Genomic DNA, 22601 nt, shown 5'->3' on the forward strand with positions numbered 1-22601 from the left:
CCAGAGTATTGTAAGGAGACAACAGAAGATGAGATGGAAGTGATGATGTACAGTAACTTGAGAAGCATTGTGAAAACAATGATAGCTAACGCCTTTTTTGTCTTTTTTTCTCCATGTGTTTATCCCTTCTTTACTTTTTGATTTACACGATTAAATTAAATCTTGACTAATTTTTGCTCTCGGTTAGGATAGCCCACTTATGTGTCCTTTATTACAGTATGAATGAGTGAGACCACCAGGTTGTTGGCACTGTTTTTCCCAGAAGACGGAAACTCTGCAAAATATTGTATACCCGTGGAGTACCTGGAGCAATCATAATAAAACTTTGCATGTCATTCATTAACATTAAGACTGCTGATTTATACACCTTTAATAAGTTTGCATTTGAAAATGATACATTTTCTCAATACAATACAACAGCCACATGGAACAGCTTGTTCTGCAAAGTATTGAAGCTGGCTGTGTTTATCTAATGAATCTGAGTTTTACTTCTGATCACATTCATGTTCATTTATAAATCTTCACACTACATTCATCTTACAGAACACTTGCGCATTATGCGTTAACCTTCATTTATGTTCCAAAAAAAACAGAAAAATAAAACAAAAAAAAATGCCAGTTTGTTCATTATTCTACACTCAGGAGAGGGTCTTTTGGCATATGGTGAATTTGAAGGTCTTAGAAAGACCTGAGAATTCCTGTTTAGCCAGACCTCATCTCTGATCCCCAGGGTTGAAAGTCAAGGCTTTTCCACCCATTTCTTTCACTAAAGTTATTTCCCATTTAACATGTTGGGCTAGCCAATCCAGTGGTGAGCCTCCTCCCAGTTTGATGCCTTGAATGTGACCAGGCCTCATGGAACCTGGAATATAGATTTCAAAAAATAAAGAAATTAGCAAACAAAATTTACAACAGCGCAGATTACTTTTAAAAATGGAAGGTATAAAATAAAGCAAATATTATTCCCTATTGTATAATACAGTGCCTTTATTATAAGCTGTAAGATTTTCCACTAAATTGCCTATTGTGTCTAACCATTCTCTTCAATGTGCACGCATGGAAATGCACACACAACGCAGTATTCATACAAGACATTTGTTTAATAACCTTAGTGTTGTGGAATGAAAATGGACATAGCTACTCTATAAAGGTGTACTGATTGCCAAAGCCACGGGTTTCCTACTGACAGCAGTACAATTTTACTGATCATGCTAAAGAGAAATGACTCAGTACCACAAAGTTAGGTTGCGGTCATCAGGACTGAACAGTTGCTTTTCAACCTTTAATCATATGTTTTGTTTTTTTTTCTCAGAATCTTCACATTATTAGATATAAACATTTTGCAAGAAACAAATGATCAACAAGCACAAAGTACAAACAGAAAAGACATTGTCATGCCAAGACAAAGTGCACCTGGAATGATAGAGGGATTGTGGGGAGCCGGTTTTGTTTTTTGTTTTCTTTCTTTTTCATAATACAAATTGTTTTAGAAAATGTGCTTTATTTTTGTGCAAAAAAGTTTTGGATTTAATGGGAGAGATAAGAACTTTTAGTGTCGTGTGTACGCGTAAGTGTCACTGATTAATCAGATGGAAATTTAAAGGTCTAATCTTTTTTTATCAGCTAAAGCAAAAACGAATTTGTCATTTCAAAAGCCATCTGTTAATTTTGAAGTGAAAGTTGCATAGGTTTTTTAAGTAGGATGCAGCAGTGACATACATTTAAGGCCTTGAGTAAAAAAATGGTTTGTGAACTGGTAAAATGATGAAATATTTAAATATTGTTTCATAAATATGATAAGCTTGCCACATGTTATGTGAATGAATGGATATCTTCTACCTTATGAAGCAAGCTCATGACAAATTGCTGTCTTTAGCTTTACCGAACTATGAAGATTTTTAACTTTCAGATATGAAACACAAGAATGGACGGCAACTCAGTGAATAATTAATTAAAGATATTCTGTTGCAGACGTGACTAAGATAAATTTGTTTCTCATTTTCTATAATCAAAATCTTGTTATGTATGCAAGTGGTAGAATATTACAGCGATTTAGGATATTTTTCCCTTAAATAAATTACACAGTTCAGCAAGCAAATGTTAAAATCAAAAGGCACTTAATTTTCATAAATGTGTTTCTACAAATGTAAATAAACAAGAAATTGCATTGGGCAGAAAATTTTGAATTTTCTGTTGCATCCATTGGAAAGAAAGAACTTGACTACCGGTAATGAAATGCCTAATTTCTTGTTGTACCTGAGCAATTATATTTATATTTATATATATATATATATATAAAATTTTATAAGTAAGCATATACAAAATATTTAAGAATCAAATCTTTGCCAAAATGTTTTGTTACTGGTAAACAGCCTTCATAGTATTCCTGAATTTTGTTGTTATCATTCCTACTTTGTGCTGTGATGCTCAAATTATTTTTGATATATTTTCTCATTATCATGTTAATTACAGCATAATCTGTATTTAAGTATGTTTTAGCAATATCTATCTATCTATCTATCTATCTATCTATCTATCTATCTATCTATCTATCTATCTATCTATCTATCTATCTATCTATCTATCTATCTGCTACAGCTGAGTAATAAAACTGGTAGCTTCTTAGTGATGGCTACCATAAACAAGGCTTGCTGACTGGAATATACTTTACAAGAGACAGCCCAAAGAAGTTTATTTTCAGATCAAAAATAGCTCAGGGACTGCATTTCAGAATGTGTGGATTTTGTGAAAACGTTTACCTTTCTCAATTTTGCTGACATATTCTGCAATGCTAATCTTTCGGTTTCTCATGACAGTATGTTGATGATGCACTGTATATTACTGAAATTGCTGAAGGTACAATAATGGTTTCTACTTAGCAATTAAAAGAAAGCAGGCCCATCAGTTAAATGCGAATTAAGCTTAACAAGTGGATAGTGCTAGAATTTAAAGTATACCTCTTATTATGTTGTACTTTTTATAATAGCTTTATGATCATTACTTTTCTTGTTTTATATTGTATAATGGAAGTTGGAAAAGCAAAGATGGCTAGTGACACTCTATGCCGAAATCATCTTACGCAGGAAGATCACAAAGTACTGTACTCAAGCAAGGCTGAATAACAAATGACTGCAAAGGGTAACGGTTGTGGTCCGATTAACATCATGGGACTGACTTTAGAGCCCAATCACAAGCTAACGTTCAAATGACCAGACAGCCTGTTGTCTCGACTGTATCATCACGTCTCTCCTTTGCCCAACATGAGAGCTGGTGCACCTTGTATTGCCACAAAGACAAACACTAACTCACTTTTTTTTTTCATTTGGACTACACAGCTTCTTTCTTTGCCCCCTCAAATCATCACATAGAAAACTTTTTGTCTTTTAAATTTGGATTTTTTTTCTTTTGTATTTTAGCTAGCAAAAATGAGTCCCATGCTTTCTTCTTTTTACCGAGATGCCTCCTCTTTCATCTCCTTGTTTTTTCTCACCTCTTCAGCATGTTTGTCCTGAAAGAAACCAAAAGCGGAATCCTTGTGGTTACACTTTTATTACATCTACAGTCTGATTTGGTTCAAATTAATAGGGCAGTAATGTTTAAGTAAAATGTTGGAATTCTACTAACCTTCTCTTGCAGACGTTCCAGCATGGCTGCCAAAAGTGCTTCCCTATTTTCCTTGTTGGCCTCCATTTTCTGTTGAAGTTTTTCCTTTGCCATCTTGATGAAGTTATTGTTCTCCTCAATGGCCTTCTGAATCACTTCTCTCTCATGTTCTCGCTTTTCTGCCAGATGCTTCAGGAGATCTGCCTCTTGGCACTAAGATAAAAATAACCAAGTATACATCTTTGTAAATATCATAAGAATATACAAGCACTTCTCAGTTGCAGTTTGTTAACAAAACTTACATACATTACATAGGGTTACCAATATTCACTGTTTTACATCTGTTAATGTTTAGCCAAGAAAGGAAAGGTAAGAAGAGTCCTTCAAAATTTTATTACTCTGTTCAGTATCAAAAAAAAAAAAACACTTTGTCATGAAGTTTAATAAACATAAGTACAATCAATATGTAACTGAAAAGACAACTGTTATTTTTATTCTGCGATGTTCTGGGTACGGAAGACAAAAATTTCAAGGTAAGGTAGTTGTGCCCACTTATCTTGGTGCCAGAGAGCTGTGATGTTTTGCAAGTTGATTAGCACATGTAAGTAAGAATTCCATTGTACTCTATACATGTGACCAAAACAACCCTATAAACATACATGCCTATATATTTTTCACCCAGACACAAGCATCTGCAGTATGATCTTTTTTAATCAAACTCATGGTAGAACAGAGCCAGAGCCTACTTTACCAGTAACAGGTGCAAGGCAGGAACTCAACAGCAACGCTAACTAAGTGAGATTGGCCAGAGTGCATGGAGAAAGACTCATGAAGAGACAAGAAGAATAAATAAGCTTCACAAAGACACTGACAAGAATGGGACTTAAACCCCATTTTCTGACACCAAGGCAATAACGTTACCCACCACACCATCATGCCATTTTCTGATATTTTGAAATTTTGTCAAAATTATGTTGGAATATTGAGAACACAATGTCCTGTGGTAAGAAGGTTGGCCAAATTTCTTGGGTGGAAAAGTCGGGGCTGAGTGTGGAGGTACAGGGCACTCAATTTGATGAGGTCACCTGTCCTCAGGCCGAAGTGAGTGACAAAATTGGAGTTCATAGTGTAGAACTACAGTGGAACCTCGGACCACGTACAAATCGGGTTACGACCAAAAAGTTCACCAAACTTTTGCATCTGTTCAAGACCACACACTCAGGTGATGAACAAGCCAGTTTCCCTTCTGGTTCGTACGCGCCGATGATTTCTGCACGTGTTCAGTCTCTCCCTGTGCATTCCCTGTGCAGTGAGTGAGAGAAAGAGCGCGAGAAGGCAGTTAAAGAAGGCAGAAAGGCTGAGAAGGCAGTTAAAGAATGCACCGGGCTTGTTTTTAAAGAGACTGCTTCAAGCATTGTTTTAATCTCGTTGTATTTAATGAAGACTTTTTCTATTGGATTTTAACCTCCACTTCACTTCTGTTTTTATGGGATCATTTATTTATTGAAGGATTCTGAAAGCACTGCACTTTATTTAATTTAGACTTTGTTTTTGATTGTTGTTTTGTTGATTTTAATAAAAGCACCTGGCACTTTTTGCACCATCCGATTGCTCCATTGTAGTACCTCACTGTCGTGCTCATCGGCAACATTACCGATGGTGACGGGTTTAAGGGCTCCTGGAAGCGAGATGGGAGCATGCAGCGATCCCGCATCGTCACAGTCTTTACCTCAAAACTGTAATCTCCTCTCCACCCAGTTCCTCCTCACTTCCTTCATGCCAGAACTCGACTCATGCAAGGTTAGTTTTCTTGGTTGTTTATGGTTAGTTTTTGTATAAATTACGGATTTTTAAAATGTTCATTTTTTCCCTGTGCTTAAAACTCATTAAAAAGTATTTACAGAGAGCAGTTCGTAAGGCTATAGTGTGAACTCTTGCAATGTTAGTTTTCTCTGTTCAAGGTTTTCTCAGTGTTATTGAATGTTTTTACATTTAGTTTACTATTACACTGTGCATTCTATGGTATAATTAACTATTTTTGTGCTTAAAAATCTTAAAAAAAATATATTTACATACAGCTTATACAGTCCAGAATGGATTAATTGTATTTTCATACATTCCTATGGGGAAATTACTTTGGGTCACAGCCAAATCGGGTTTTGACCAGAGTTTTGGAATTAATTACGGTCATGACCCGAGGTTCCACTTTATCTGTGGGCATAGTTGAGAGAATGGCAGTTCCAGCAGTGTTAGGGCTGGAAGTGCCAGGCTGCAGACAAAGCTAGGAGCAGAGACATTAGCAGCAACCATGGCTCTGTCTATGGGGTTTAATGGTGCATCAATAAGATAGAAGGGAGAGAGCCAAAGCACATTCCGTAAGTCCCAAATACAGAAGAGGCTTGAGAGGCCATGGAACTCATTCCAGGATGAGGACGTTAGCATCCTCCTGCCCATCATTGCAGTGAAAGCAGTGGACCAGCTGAGCAATATGACCTCCGCTTAACATGGTGACTTGAGCCTCCACACATACTATGACAAAGCTACTCAGGGATCCCATGCTAGGTCAAAAGAGGGTGGGTGCGGGATGAGGTTGGTGCTAATGAGCTGTCTACATAAGTGGGTGCTGCAAATTAGTCATTGCACTCCTGGGCTAGGTCATTCAGGGCATATGAGGACCGACCAAGGCTTGGATTGCCAAAAGCATTTATGGAACAGAGTGGCCAAGGAGTGTGCAGTGTACAAAAAGGAAGGACCAGTGAATCCAGGAGAGAATATCATTTACATTACCAATTCAAAAAACTGTCAGGAAATGTCACATTTACACAACATTGCTTGCTACTTTTGGGTGTCAATGTTTGAAAAGAAAGGGAGATATCACATCAACTGTGATGAGCAAGCCATATGTGGCCCTTCTCATACAACATTTCATAAGTAAATATACTCCATGTCCACTCTTAAAGGTTCGTTTTGAACATTTATTGTTTTTGTGCACTGTGGTTCCACTGGGTCTGTCACCATGGATAGATTGTAGTACCCAACTTATACATCACTGAGTAGCCCTTTTGATTCTCGCTTTAGCAACACTAATGTCTTTTCTTTCAATATGTGCTGTTCTTAAATTATTTTGCATAATAGTGAGTTTCCTATTAAAAATAATCAATCAGAATTTAATCTTGTATCAGTCACAAAACAGCTTAATCAGATTAAGGGTTGCAAGGGAATTGAAGTCTATCCCAGCAGCACTGGGCACAAGGCAGGAACAAACCCTGATGAGGAAGCCGGCCTATCACAAGGCTCAATCACACATGCAGGGACCAATTTGGAACTGTTGATTAATCTAATATACACATCTTTGAGGATGTGGGAGAAAAATCTACACTACCTTGGAGGAAACCCACATAGCCACAGGAAGGCCATACAAACTCAACACCCCACATTCAATCCTGTGGCAGGGTTTCTAACTTAAATACTTGATTTGTGTAGTTGCCACTGTGGTACTCTGATATCCAGCTTAAAAAAATATTTTTACATTAATTTGTTTGATCAATTAATTAATTTTTAGAATAAGTCCTCTTATTCTGAGGTGCATTATTAGTGAGGGCCATGCATAGGGCACGTCATGGGGCAAGATGTGCCTTGTGTCAGTGCATCACAGGAAATGTTTCCAGACTAATCCATACACCTTCAGAAAAGGCTATAATTGAGCTCTTAATCAACTTAACAGATGTGTCTTAGGGATGTGAGAGGAAATAAATTTGGACTAAAAAACATCTGGACACAGGGAGGACATGCAATTTCAAATAGACATTGACCATTGGCTGAAAATTGATCCTACTGTGGTGGCACCTCCATAAAGTAGACAGCTAATGTTAATCATATTATTCTTAGAATTATAAAATACTTCATGATGGAGTAATGTAGAATGATAAAAACAATTTCAATGCAATACAATTTAAGTTGAATCAATCTTGCAGCTATCCTAATGAAGCATACATCGTGAACAGATAGGGACAGATAGGGAAAATGTAGATAAAGGAGTAGAAGGTGAGTGACAACTGAGAAATTGATGAGCCACCCGACTTGATAGTTTCAGACCTGACCTTGTTTGGTCAGTTCTTGTTGGATAGCAAGAGTTAATTTCATTTCAATATTTATTTTCATATTTTATTCTCTCTCACTTTGTAATCAGTCCAACCTTGTTATAAATTTGGACTTTTGCTGTCTTTGTCCTGAGTTAGGGACATACGCAGCAGTGCCCCATCACAGATGCCGGTTTTCAAATATAAATATTAACATTATTAAATTTTATTTTTAATGTAATACATTCTGAACTGATTTAATTTTCACATCTAGATTTTTTTCTTACTTTGTAGTACAAAGATGTGATGTAGCTTAACTGGTGACACCAAAACTGGCCCTATCTATCTATCTATCTATCTATCTATCTATCTATCTATCTATCTATCTATCTATCTATCTATCTATCTATCTATCTATCTATCTATCTATCTATCTATACAGTAGGTATACTTCTCCTGTGACCATACCATGTCTCTGTGGACTAAGCCTGACCTTGCTATGTCTGAGTTGGGTGTTCCTCTGGGTACTCTAGGTTTTCCCTAAGACATGCAAGTTAAGTTAATTGGCAATTCATGGTTTCCACCTGTGTCTGAGAGAGTGGACGCGCCCATAACTCTGAACTGGATTGAGAAAAATGATGTGATATGAAGTTTATTGTATATACTGTATATTTACTTTGTACTTTGTAATAATGATCCTATTAACCTATTGCAAGCAAGCCTTGTTGATGGTAGCCATCACTAAGAAGCTACTAGTTTTATTACTCAGCTGTAGCAGATAGATAGATAGATAGATAGATAGATAGATAGATAGATAGATAGATAGATAGATAGATAGATAGATAGATAGATAGATAGATAGATAGATAGACCTTACCACTACCTCACTTAGTCATTTTGACTCTCGCTTTTCTTATATCACATTACCTTTCTTCTTTCTTCTGCAGCCTCTAGCTTCTTTTGGATTTCTTCCAAGGAAGGATCTCGCTTGTTAGGAAGAGAGCTGTTAAATTCAGGGATTCCATCAAAAGAAGGAGGTTTTAGTATCACCTCAAAGGCTTGTCCTGAGGCTCTCTTGTTCAGTTCAATCACTTCCACATCTTTGATAACACACCAGCTTAAGTCCACTGCATCTGAAAAAAGGAAACACTAACTGAACAGGACAGAAACTATTAAATGGTTAAAGCTGCTGCCTCGTATGCCTGGTGTTCTAGGTTCAGATTCAATGACCAATCATTGTCTGTGTGTTTGCACATTCTGTCCATGTCAGTGCAGTTTCTTCTCTGGGTATTCTTAAATTTCCAAAGACATACATGTCTGATTAATCAAACCGCGTTTGAGTGTGAGTGTGACAGTGTGCACAAGTAGATCCTACTGTACACTCATACCTGAGTTGGTTTCTTTCTTGTTCCCAGTCATGCTGAGATAAACTGATGCCTCCTTGGACTATAAATTAGAGTAACTGCTTTGAAAAAAGTTTTTAATGTAATAATGAATTAAATTAATATATCATTTGCATCATAAAATGCTTAAATCTTTACATCTTAATTTTATTCAAGTAGAACATAAACAATAGATGCATTATTGTTATTATTAGTTAATAGGAGCTGACTTCTCTCTAAAAATGATATAACTTGCAGTATGTGTAGCTTAACAAAGATATTAAGAATTTTAAAGAGCACTAATTGATTAATTGCAGTCAATCAATGTGCTATCACCCATATACCCATTTCTTATACCCATTATCTCCATTTCAGACAAGAGCTGGAACACAAAACAGGAATGAGCCCTGGACAGGATGCCAGTCCACGAGGAGCAGACATTCTTACCTTGCCAGTTCTGATTTGACAGTAAGCCTAACATGCACGTCTTTGTAATGTAGGTGAAACCAGACATTTAGAGAGTGTACAAACTTGGACAGTGATCAGACATAGATTTGAACCCAGGTCCTGGAACATGAGGTAGTTCTACTCACCCATTACTGTATTAGCTGAAATGAATATGTGTAGTTGAATGTTAAATAATATGTATGCTACTATAGCAAATAGCTCATTTGAATTTCTTATGGAAATGAGATACAATTAAAAAAAATAATTTGCAAGCATAGGATGATATTTTATTTTATGTTTTGTTTTCATTGGCTGTTTTTTAGTATTGAGCAGCAACAATATTTAGCTCAGTGTCTCATCTTCACTCAGAAATGTAGTTTTAGCAACAGCCTCTGTGGTGTGAGAGAATAACTGGACATGCTTCCTGAGTGGCAAAAATGGCACCAAAATAACTCCTGGATGTACCCTTATGAGGATCTTCACTGCTTGAGTTAGACAAGCTTAGGTTGGGAAGCAGTGATAAAGTCTTATCTGGTGAAGAGGATGATGATGTCCACTGAGTTAAGGAAAAGGAAGTTTGGAAGGGAGATACGATATATCACGTTCTTTTGAGTAGTTGTGTAGTAGGTAGCTTGGCCAAATCTTTATTTTATGCTGTTTCCTTCATTTCTATTGGTTTCCTTTCATGTCGCCCCCCTTTATTTATTTGATGTGGTACAATAAAATTGGACTGATTTGGTGTCACACTGGGCACACCCATCTTGACACATTAAGTAAAGAGTTTTACCAAACTTTCCTTAGGCAATGTATATTATAAACGATATCACACACACAGAAAAAAAAACAAAACATTAAATTACCTTCTTCTTTATAGTTCATCTTCTCCACTGGATCAGCAAGTAGACAGGAACAAAATAGGGAAACGATTGGCAGTTCCTTCATCTTCCTTTTATAGGCTGCATAAAAGACAAAGCCATACATGACAATGTAAATCAAATCATTATAGAAACAAAACAAAAATCAGAGTCCCTCATGATTTAGTAAAAAATTCAAACATTTTGTGCATCTGTTTTTATTTTGTACCTTTACTTTATTTATTTTATTTGTGATGCCATTTTGAAACATGTTGTTATTATGCCACAAGAGGCTATAAGGCATGACTTATATGTGTGTACTTATGACATCACAGTGTTATACAAGGTATATTAAATCTTTTACATTTTTCCTTTTGAACTCAATACATTTTTTTGTAACTTTGAAGAATTTAAATATGTTTTTGTTTTCTGAGTTTTGTTGATTTTATTTTTGTTATGTACTGCATGAAAACTTTCAAATTAAGGATGTTTCATTACAAATATATTTAAAATATATGGAGGAGAAGGGGCCCCTAATAACAGTTCAAGCTTCAGGGCCCTTAAAATGTAGCTCCACCCCTGCCTGTTGCTAGGGGGTGTGGTTATGAAAGTTGTGAATGATGACATCATTAGTGATGCTATATGAAAGCTACTGTGATGGATGACTCTTTATTCAAGATTGTGGGTACTTACAAAATGTTTCTGAGAGTGTGTTTTAGTGATAAATTGGGGCTAATACTTCAAAGGATCTTCAGTGTGGATTAGTGTTTAAGTTTAGGTAAATGATTCCTGGTTCTGAGACCTCAGTTTGTTTGATGGAACACCATCTCCCAATCATAAAATAATTTTTCTGTCATTTTATGTAGGAAGAATGCAGTGGCAACCATCTTTAAAAGAGTGCCCTCTGATATCATCTGCACTTTATTCTCAAATAAAAACTCAAGTAAAACAAAATCTGTTTCTTTAGTAATTTTTTTTTGTTTTTTTCATTTTGTCCTAACTTTAATTATTGTCTATCCCTTATGATTTGGTGACTGATTTCAGAGCTTTTGAGACTGATCCTAGTCTGGCTGATTTCTTTTTATCATTGCCCTTTAAAATTGTTGCCTTGTTCACTCATTCTTGACCAAAATTGATTATGATCCAACTATCATGCACAGCACATTTAGCCTTGATCTTTGTAGGTACTCAAAACATAGCGTTCATCTACCAAGCAGATGTGGATGTGGAGGGAAATAGAAGTATGGAAAGACATTATGAAAACTTTGACTTAGCATCTCTAATCACTGTGCAACCCAGAACCAATATCAACATTTAGAATATTTATATCATTTTTGAATGGAGTGCTAAAAATGAAAGCATTTTGCAAAATCAATCACTGTGACAAATGGAAGATAAGTAACTCATGTGAATAATAAAAATGTTGATATAAATAACTCTCAGGGTAGGAATGACTCCATTTTCCTTTATACATGAGAGGCAGTAGCATTAATGACTAAGCCACTCATGCAAACTAAACACATCTAAAATGATTAGGAAACCTATGGACCGCCGATCCCTTCAAGCACAAATTTCCAGCCCCAGTAGTTCCCATTAAGCAGTATGTTGCCACATGCACGTGCTTGATGGCACAGTGAATGCCAGACCTGTTACTCTTCTTCTTCCTATCCTGTAATTCACTTCTACAGTTTGCTTCATGCTCAGCAGATGTTGTTGCTCTTTATTTTCTTTCTGCCATTTTAGCTTCTTGAAAAGTTTGCCTATACAGTTAAAGACGTGATCCCAGATGACTTCAAAGAAGTTGCCGTTGACCACATTTGTTTGCTTCACCAGCACATATCATATCAGAAAGAAGCTTTCAATTAAGACCAAGATCAATGGTGGTCCACGAGTAGTCATGTGACAGATGCACACAATCCCTTGCACAATTTCATCACTTCTCCAGTTCACTTTCTTTTCACATAAAACATTTCCCATGGGACAAGATGTGAGCACTATATATAACTATCAACATAATAATAATAAGTATTATTTTTTTACATTACATAGCCCTTTTCTCACTACGCAAAGCACTCCAGTGAGTGTGGAGCCACTTCAACCACTACTAATGCGTAGCATCCACTAGAATGATGTGACGACAGGCATTTTTGTGCCATGCCCAGCACACATTAAATGTTAGATGGTGAAGTGGTGAGAGACAGATAGCCTGTTAGAGACAGGCGATGATTAGGGGGCCAGAATGACAAGGCCGTGGTAGGCAATTTAGCCTGGACATTGGGATACACCCTAATCTTTAAGAAGGATGAGCACAGGTCTTTTATGACCAGAGAGAGTCAGGACCTTGGTTTTACGTCTCATCCAAAGGACGGCACTAATTTTATAGTACAGTGTGCCCATCACTGTACTGGGGCATTGGGGTCCACATTCAGATCCCCTTCTGGTCTCAGCACCAACTCTTTCAGCAGCATCCCAAGCTTTTCCTGGATGGTCTCCCATCCGAGTACTGGCCAGGCCTGGACATGCTTATGTTCAGATGAATGACCTGTTCTCATGCAGTTGAATAGAAAGATTTGTGAGGTAGTCCAGGTCCCAACAGATAATCTCTTATTTGGCTCCATATTACTCTTTAACAGCTGTCTATTGGTGGCATTTGCAGAGGTGTTCTATCTTTAGCATTAGACCAGGATTATCCTCTGCAATTCTGTAATATTCTGTGTACTTTATTTCGATTTGCTTTTTGTGTTCTGTTAAATGAGCAAGTCTCTGGCTGCAACAGGCAAGTTAATAGCCAACATTAATAATCCCAAAGGCAGTGCAGCCATTGGATTAAACATGCCTTAAAAATAGCAAAAAGCTTATCTTGTGAAAATGTGCTGAGATGTGTGGAAGCAGAAGTGTCTTATAATAACAGATATTTCATAAAGGCAGATCCAAGCCAATGCCACCGTGGAATGTAAGGCCAACCTAATGAAAGGTGTTCTATTTCTAATTATAATTGAACATACAGAACGACTGTTGAAGGGCAAGTCCAGAGATAGTTCTCGCCTTGCTTTAAGTTCTTCTGTAGGGCACTCCATAACTAGTTTAAGTTGATTCTGTGGCCTACAGGAATGTCTCTCCAAATGGCACAGGCTGAAATACACTAACCTTAAAATAAAAGCTAAAGACAAATGAGGGGTCAGCAATCACAGGAAATTTAGTAATAGGATGAAATGAAAAGTTAAGTTAACTCTGCAACAGCCGTGTTTCGCATAATATTCTATAGCTTAATGTTGCTCAAATTCTAGTGATTCTCCCAGTGTATGTATTTTAATTTATTTCAATCTCCAATCATTTTAAGCAGATTATGTAGAATTGCATAATTCTGTTTGCAATAGAATAACAATTTTGATTTCAGATTTACAGGTAAAAAAATTGGAAGTTTCAAGTAAGGGAGAAATACTAAATTAACTGAATTAACCATGGAATTGACGTGTGCATAGTACGCCTTTTTTAGATGAATTAGATTTTTAAAAATATGTTCTGATTATTTTTTAGGCAAGGAAGACAATTGTTTTGAGCCATGGCAGTTATAGTCAGTAATCATTGCACTGGAAAGTGATAAAGTGTTATGTGTTGATTAGCATATGCAAGTAACAATTTTTATTTATACTCAGTATAGGTGACAATGATGACAGTGTACACCTTGTCACACTTGTAGGGGTTTGTGTATCGATTATAATTCCACCCCAAATAGAGAGGGGGCACTATCATTCACATTTCCTCCTCTTTCATCTAAAGACCAGAAGCTCTTTAGATGATAATCCATGAAGCCACTCCCACTTCCGCTCCTAGCCCCGCCTCTTCTACTCTGGATGTCATATAAAGGCCAACATTACCACTCTTGAACAGTCTATCTGATGGGCCTGTGTCAGTAAAGACATCATCCAAATAAATATCTTTTGACTTTACTGCTAGTTTTTTTTTTTGTGCTAATTTTATACGGGCACCACCAGCTGGTGCTCGAAACCTTTATCTGTCTTCCTCTACTTATTTTACAATCAATACTAATGTAAAATGACCTAAGAAAAAAATAACTGAACATTTTCAGAATACAATTATTTAGATAAAAAGATAAGCAGCTTCCTTGGGCAGAAAATAATTTTACATTAATCCTTCTCTAAATCTCTCTCTATATATAAAATCCAGCATCTGTCTGTCTGTATGTCTGTCCGCTTTTCACGAGAGAACTACCTAACGGATTTAGATTGGGCTTTTTCCTATAATTTGCTTGAACATTCTGGTTGATTTTGCGGCTTCCCTCATTGCACTGAAATCATAGTTCGCTTGCTGTACCGATTTATTTGCGGAAAGCCGAGAGAGGTGCATCGGGCCAAGGGAAGGGGGGGCAAAGGCTTCCTCAGACACACGCCAACCTCGGAGCGTAATTTATTTCATCTTAGCTAGCAAACGAGAGAACTACTTAATGGATTTAGATTGGGTTTTTTTCTACAATTTGCTTGAACATTCCGGTTCATTTTGCAACTTCTCTCATTGCGCTGAAATCATAGGTTGCTTGCAGGAGCGATACATTCATGCTAATCCTGTGGGCCGAGGAGAGGGGGACGTGTGACATCAGGAATGGAGAGTCAGTCTGCCTCTGCGTTTCGGAGTGTACCTTACCTCCGCTTAGCTAGCAATACCTTTTGTTTATTGATTTTTAAAGTTTGTCCTGTTTCACTACTACAGATGGAGCCGCGGGGGCCAGCTAGTCAATCATATATGCAAATGATTAGCTCATGATTCAAGCAACTTGATATGCCTGGCTTTATAAAAATATGAGAAACCTTTTCTAGTTGTATCACAAACATACAAATAAGCAGTGAAACATCATGTCATCATCAGCAGGGCTTTCATAGCCTCCCCAAAAAAATATTGTTGATACTCATGTATATAGGTTAGATCATAATGCTATTCGCATGCAATGATAGATTATTTATTAGTGATAAAAATCAAAAATAACTGTCTTCCAAAAGCCAGATTGTTCCACCAAATATAGTCCATTTAATGACTGCTGAATATTCAAAAATTCATCCACAGGAAGAAATTAAGTGAACAAACTTGGACAAGAAGAATACAAAAGGCTTGAGGTGTTGATTTTTAGAATAATGCCTTTTGTCACAAGTAAGAGTTTTGTTTTTCCACAATGTCAGAATAATCTCACAGCAGGTGAAAACGTATGTTGTGTCATTACAGTGTAGAGTCATTATGCCAACATAAGACATTTTGAATAGGCAATTTACAATTAATCCCTAACCAGTTTCCACATGAGCCCATGTGGTCTAAGTAAAATATCCGTTTTGAAGTAATAGTTCAAAAGTACTTCACCAGGAATGAATTCAATGTAACACTGAGTGGAACTTGAGTCTATCTGTCAAACAGCTGAAGATGAATTAGACAAGACATTCATCAATCCTTTGTCCAAATCCACAACACCCTCAGAAAGGTCACAGGAGCCTTTCTCAGCAAGCATTAGGCACATGGACAGTGTGCCAGTCCATAACAGGGTGAACACATACACACACACACACACACACACACACTATGGACAATTTAGTGTTGTCAATCCACCTAATCTGCATGTCTTTGGATTTTGGGTCCCCACATGGTCATGGGGAGAACATGCAAACTCCACGAAGTGATGACCCAACACGAGAACCCTGGTCTCCTTGTGGCGAGGCAGCAGTGATTCCACCACACCACCATGCTGCCTTGATTTGAAACACTCAAGCCACAATGAGACTGGTAAAGGAGAAATCTCATTGAAATGTGGTGAGTTGGATGTGGTGGAAGCTCCTTAAACATCTCACAGTAAAAGCAGTTGAATTCTTCCCTTCGATAGTTTTAAGGAAGGCCTTCTACAAAATCCTGGGAGCCACTAATTGTGCCCTTCCCATGCAACTGGATTTCTTCGGAATAAACTATTTTCAAGTGCAGATTTTATATAATAAATAATATAATATAATTTTTTTAGATTTATATATTCATATTATTGAAACGTTCCCATTTCTTTAAATATTTTTTCACAAAGTTGATTTATGATCTTACATTACTATACTCTCATAATAATGTAGGCACTTATGGTGTCTCAAATAACATTTATTAAGCTACCAAGACTTAAAGCTTTCATAGATGTTTAAAAAAACAAACAAATATTGCCACATTTTGTTTATGCGGATACCTCAATGGTTAAGGTGACACCATTTTGATTTCCAGATCATGTGAAGTGTGTATGTCTCTGTAAGTTTACATTTCTCCCCCATCATAGCAATACTAGTCCTTGTGAGGAATCAGGGTGCCATTTAGGGTTTGTATCATCCATCCACCGGCTCCAGCTGCCTAACTCTCAGTTATAGGAAAGGGGGTTCTGATTCCATCCATTTATTTTCTAGCTGGTTATTCACTGCTTTTCCTGCCAGCATGGATTGTAAGATGGGAACTGATCATGGGGGAGGTATTGGTATGTTAGATTTTAGCAACGCTGAACTGCTGATTGGATAATAAGTTCAGTTTAAGTTTCAAAAATAAAACTAAATTAAAATAAACTAACTTAAATACAGTGGTGTAGTAGTTACTGCTAATGTTTCACAGCTCTATAATCAAGAGTTTAAAACCTGGAGAGCAGCACTACCTCTGTGTGGTTTGCATGTTCTCCCTGTATCTTTGTGCCACCCTTGTTTTCCTATCAGATCCCAAAGATATGTTATGTTCATTGATGATTCAATGAGTGTGTTGGGGTGTGTGTGTGTGTGTGTGCGTGTGTGTGCGTGTGTGTGTGTGTGTGTGTGTTAGTCTGCTGTGCAAAGTGTGGGTTGGTTGTTTTCTACATTTTGCTTGATACTGATAGGATTGAAAATGGCTCTCCATAACCCTAAATTGGATTAAATAGGTTTTAGATGAATGGATAGAAATCCCATGTCCGAAAAAAGATAAACAGCCAGTAAGCATGTAGATAGGGCCTTAACAGAATGGCTGGTGATGTGAATAGGGCCTGCTTATAAGAAAACATACAAGATAAATTGATTTGGGAGTGCAAAAAAACTACCCATGTTAGTTCCAAACAACTGGATCACACAGTGGAGTTTTATTGAAAAAAGATTTTTTTAAAAATGGAAATAAGCTCAGTCTTCTTTTATTAAAGAGAAACAAAGGTTGTTATGAGGCGGTGGTGTGTAAAAGAATGTGCAGGATCAGACAGTGGATCTTCGCCAATGCCTGACCAGATAAAAGGCAGGGTGAGTAATGAGTGGCGAGAGGCATTCAAGAATAGCGACACTTGTTTAGCCTACGCCTTTTTTGGCACTAAATGAGATTCATTACAGGAAAAGAGCTTTGAGAGAAGCATCGGAAGGGCTTAAAATGAGGAAATTATAATGCCGAGATTGGACTGAAACTCCAGGAGAAGAGCTTTGCCTTGCAAGCAGAACTGCGGTAGCGTCAGCAAACCTTCACTCAGCCCAACATGGCAGCTGCCTCCCACTTTGGAGAGAAGATTTCAGTTTCAGGTTGCTGCCTGTTCCTTAATTTATTGACAAAAGAGCTGTGCTCTCTGTATTAGTATGCATTACGGCAGACGAGGAGAAGAAAACTGAAACCTTTAACTTAGCGATCAAACAGAAGAAGCAAGCAAAAATAGGAAAAAGAGCAAAATACAAAAAAAAAAAATTTGGAATGTTTGCAGGAATCAAAGAGGCTCTTCATAAAAAAATAAAAACTAAATACCAAAATTGATCACTAATTTACTGAAAAATGGGAAAAGTCACATTTCACTTCTGATTTTAAGTTCTGTTCAGATTGATGTATCATATTATTTGGAGTCTTTTGTTCATCAAGCAGAATTCATATATGAAGCACACTTTCTGCCCCTTAAAGGCTAGTGGGGAGATGAAGCCTGCCTGGGTATCTTTGGATGCCAGGGAAGCGCCTGGCTGTAATGCTCACACTCACATATTAATGCTCGACTAGTCAACCTACTGTGTGTCTTTGTAATGTGGAATGAAATCCCACAAGAACAAGAAGAGAACATACAAACCCCACAGAGTGACTTGTATCATGAAGTCATCAGAAAAAAATGCCATCCTTCCATTGCTCATTCATCAAAATCAATGTGTCGAGTTCAGCATCTTACAGCAGTGGGCACATAACCTTGGCCATCAGCCCATTGCAGGACACACTCACACACCTACGCTCACTTTGTCATACTGAGCTAATTTGGAGTCATCAATTTACAACTGAGAACAAAAATGAGCACCCAGAGAAAAATTCAAACTGAGCACTATAGACAAATGGTGACAAGGCTGTGGCAAAAACATGTCTGATATAATAAACTGTAATTAAAAAGTGAATCATTTGGTAAATTCTCTGCAAAGGACTAGAACCCTCATATAGGGATAATTCCTGCTTTGCCCCCAAAGCTAGTCCGATGTGACTCTAATGATAATTGACAATAGATTGATGGATACTCCACACAAGAAAGTGAAGCAAAGCACCTCCTCTTAACTTTACTGAAGAAGAATTATGAGAAGGCAGATCTTTCCTTTTGAGGTACAGTAAAATGAATTTTAAAACTGCAGTTTCATTTTATTTCTACTTAAAATGAAGTTGTACAGGTTAGCTTTTATTTTGTCTCAGATGACCTGGTAAGTGAATGTGGCTGTGAATGTAGTGCAGGATTTGTTCTCGTATTGTGTCCCGATTGTGTGGAGACAGGCAGCATGACTGGATCTGCGGCCTGACAATAGGTGAATGGATTTCAGCTTATTACCAGATAAAGATTCAAAGTTAAACTTTACTTACCTTCAAGAGTCATTGTGGCAACTGAGATTCCACTTAATGAAAATTTAATAAGAGAGCTGGAAAACAGGAAAGAAAGGCAAATATCCATAAGAGAAGACGCCTGTAGAATTTCACAAATATATATTGATTATCGCCTCCATTAGGGGAATGCATGTAGAAGTATTGTGTAGGCAGGTTTTATGGCCAAGGCGGAGGCTGCAATGGATTCTCAGCCACTGCATTATTGGAGACCACAAGAGAAAACCGTGCCTTTATAAAATGCACTTACAGAACAAGAAGCTTCAATGCAGCTAGAGTTTGTGTATTTATGTGCAGAGCCCAATCTTTAAGATACGGAAAAGCATAGCAGACTTGTGCCACAGATGTAGAAACGAAGTGCAGCCAAGCCTTTGTGCTTCATATAGGATGACATCATTCCCACTCACTTTCCACTGCAGCATTTTTAAAGGTAACACACCTAAACCCTCCTACTTTATGTATCCAATTCATTTCTATATTCATAAGCAGTTGCTCTTATAATTAGAACATTTTCTAAAAAAAAACATTTTTTTTTTCTTAATGAATTCAAAAGTTAAATGACTTGAAAACAATCATCCAACCCATTGCTATTGAAACAGACGGTTACATTAATGAAATGCACCAGAATGAAAAGGGAATGTCCTCAGAAAATTCTTTTCCCTGCCTCAGTTATTTACCAATTCAGAGAGATGCCCTGATCCTAATTATTTTTTCATTAATTTTCCTCAAAGCAAACTCTGCTTTGTAATTGGCAATAGTTTACAAAAGAAAATGTTTTATAATTAATAGATCTGTATATACGTTTCTCCTTCTTCTTTCTCTTGATAATAATAAATAATAAAAATAATATCAGGATTCATTAGCCCTTAAAATGGATTAAGTATTTTTTTAGAATCTTACATTGTTATGTTATAATAACAGTGAGAAGAATATCAGCTCCTTGAAAATGGGTGGATGGATGATGATAATGAAAATAATTTACCAAACCTGCTTAATCCCAGTTTAGGGCTTCTGTAATACCAATATTAAATTCATGCAGAGACGATTCAGGTATAACACCAACCCCATACCTAAAACATTTTGCCATTTCATTTGTTATTCCAACTAGCTAGACTCAAAAGACAAATACTACACATGTTTTTAAATAATCGTTTAAATGAAAATTGGCATAAATATCAAATTAATTTAAACAGGTAATTCAAAAGAATTTAGTTTGTATTGATTATATGACATTTACATGTAAACAACTGACTGTTTAAAATATAAGAATTTATCATGTATCTCTTCCAAAATGCATAGAGTATTCAAAATGCTACATGATTTAAAATCAAATCAAGCTTTCATTATAATAGCTGGCTGCAAATGTATTCAGGCTGTACCTCTTATCCTCTGTAGCAGACCACACTTACCCCCTTGTGAGTCTCCACAGATGCACCCGATCACTTGCTCTAAGTGACTGTTCAAATAGACGGCTCTCAGCCTCAGCACCACAGCCAGGCTTGCAGCATGACATCATCTTCTAGGTTTCTGATTGGCTGACGGATTATCTCATTAGGATTGGCCAGCATCCTTCAGTTTGGGAAGAAGGAAAAAAAAGAGGCTTGCCCATTTAACACTTTGATGACTATCAGACAGTGACTATCTGGCATATGTTTCCTTCTTAACAATGCTTTGCTAGTTTAAAATTTCAGAGCACACAAGAATTTGGTATGTTTTGCATGTAATTTGCTTCATGTGTAATGACTTCCTTTTTCAAATATAGTATTAATGAATGACTGTTATTTTTTCCTATTAATTTTTAGACCATTAACTATAAAATAATAACATACTGTTATGCTCTATAAAATTATTTCTATGGTAAAAAAGGTAGGCAATGATCTATAATTCGAAAGATGCTGTTTACAATTGATATATTAAACAATAACAATGGCCATTAGATTTGATTAGATTATGCTTTATTTGTCCCCAAGGTGGAAATTAAAATTTTACATTAAATAGTACATGGATAAATAACACCACAGTTTTATATTTCTATGATTACTACCACCCAAGCATCCATGATTGTTAATAAAATTGCATTGCTTTCTACTGTGACCCTGAGCTAGAAAAAAAATGGGTTACTAAATGGTGGGATTGATGAATACATCCACATACCGTGGACAGCTTCCAATAATGTCAAATTATAGTTGATTTAGAAATAATGGATGCAGACTTTTATATGAAAACTCAAATTAAATGCTATTATGGAGGAAAATGACCAACACACTATTTTTGTGATCAGTTGTTTATTTTATTTAACAAAACCATAAAAAAGATAATATTTGAAAATGAGAAATAAACAACAGTCCCATGCCATACCACTATAAACCATGGCCTCATCAACCAACCACACCACCACACATGATAAAGGGAGTGCCTGCATCAAGAGTCTCTGCCCATAAAGGATTTAACTGTGGAGGCAGCAGATTGAATGGATTCACTGGATGCTCCATTAGTTTATGATGCAGACAGCTCCAGAAAAATCGCGCTGTAAAAGGATGACAGCCAGTGAGATTAGATCAGTGGTCTTCCACCAAGGGGCAAGAAGAAGTTTAGTAGCTACCGTACTGAGATATGTGACTTCTAGCTGGAGGCCTGAGAGATCTAAGAGTACAGAAATATGTGGCAATAGAGGATTAGGAACTGGTAGCACTGAAGAGAGCAAACAAGTGATTAGAGAGCAGAAAGCCAGCACAGGAGGACAAAACCAATACATATGCATAAATGTCCCAGGGGTATCGCAGGAGCATGTGTGACAGAAGAAATCTGGGCTAAGACCCATTAAATGCAGCTTATGAGGAGTAAAACATAACCTGTGTACAAACCTAAAGTCAGTAAACTGATGATTCGGATTTCTTGACATTTTTAAAAACTGTATCCCAGTAAATAGGAGAAGATAATGTGATGTCCTGAGACCACTGAGAGATAAGGGTTACAAAAAGCCTTACATAGCAATGAGCAAACAACAGAGACGAGCTTTCTGAGAGGAGACAAGGAACCAGCAAGTGGTAAAAGGTGATGATAGGGTAAAGGAGTTGGAAGGGAGACACCATGTGCTGAAGTGCTAAACAAAGCTGCAGGTAGTAGAAAAGGGTGGAAGAAGGAATGTCAAAATAATTTGAAGCCAGAATCCCCAAACAGATTACCCACTGCACTGATGGCACGCAGGCAGGAAACTTGGGAGACCAACTAAAAGCAACGCTTGATCTTTAAGGACAGGTGAGTGCATTTGCCATTTGGGGGTATTTCCTAAATTCTGTTCAGTTTTACACCAAGTTTTGTATAGCATAGCTTATAATGGGCATTGGGCTTAGTTTGGAGGTCCTAAGTTTTAAATTAATACA

The 22601-nt window shown here is 36.9% G+C and overlaps 1 protein-coding gene across 1 annotated transcript; it reads right to left on the reverse strand.

Annotated features, from left to right (window-relative positions):
* Positions 1 to 1240: 1240 nt before the first annotated feature.
* LOC120525821 (stathmin-4) lies at positions 1241 to 20721 on the reverse strand. Its single transcript, XM_039748425.1, has 6 exons — positions 20628 to 20721; positions 19201 to 19256; positions 10372 to 10467; positions 8610 to 8815; positions 3625 to 3816; positions 1241 to 3508 (listed from the first exon to the last, which is right to left on the reverse strand). Exons 2-6 carry the CDS (start codon positions 19211 to 19213, stop codon positions 3449 to 3451), a joined length of 567 nt encoding a protein of 188 aa, XP_039604359.1. The 5' UTR covers positions 19214 to 19256; positions 20628 to 20721; the 3' UTR covers positions 1241 to 3448.
* Positions 20722 to 22601: the final 1880 nt, after the last annotated feature.

This window comes from Polypterus senegalus, chromosome 3 (assembly GCF_016835505.1).
Source record: "Polypterus senegalus isolate Bchr_013 chromosome 3, ASM1683550v1, whole genome shotgun sequence".
NCBI lineage: Eukaryota > Metazoa > Chordata > Cladistia > Polypteriformes > Polypteridae > Polypterus > Polypterus senegalus.

Bases quoted from the DNA above. Each gene is read 5' to 3' on its own strand.
- LOC120525821 (XM_039748425.1), bottom strand. The intron at 8,816-10,371 runs GTAATTTAATGT...TCCTTTTTTCAG, and splicing joins GATGAACTATAAAGAAGAAG to ATGCAGTGGACTTAAGCTGG. The intron at 3,817-8,609 runs GTAATGTGATAT...TTTTTATCTTAG, and splicing joins CTGCAGAAGAAAGAAGAAAG to TGCCAAGAGGCAGATCTCCT.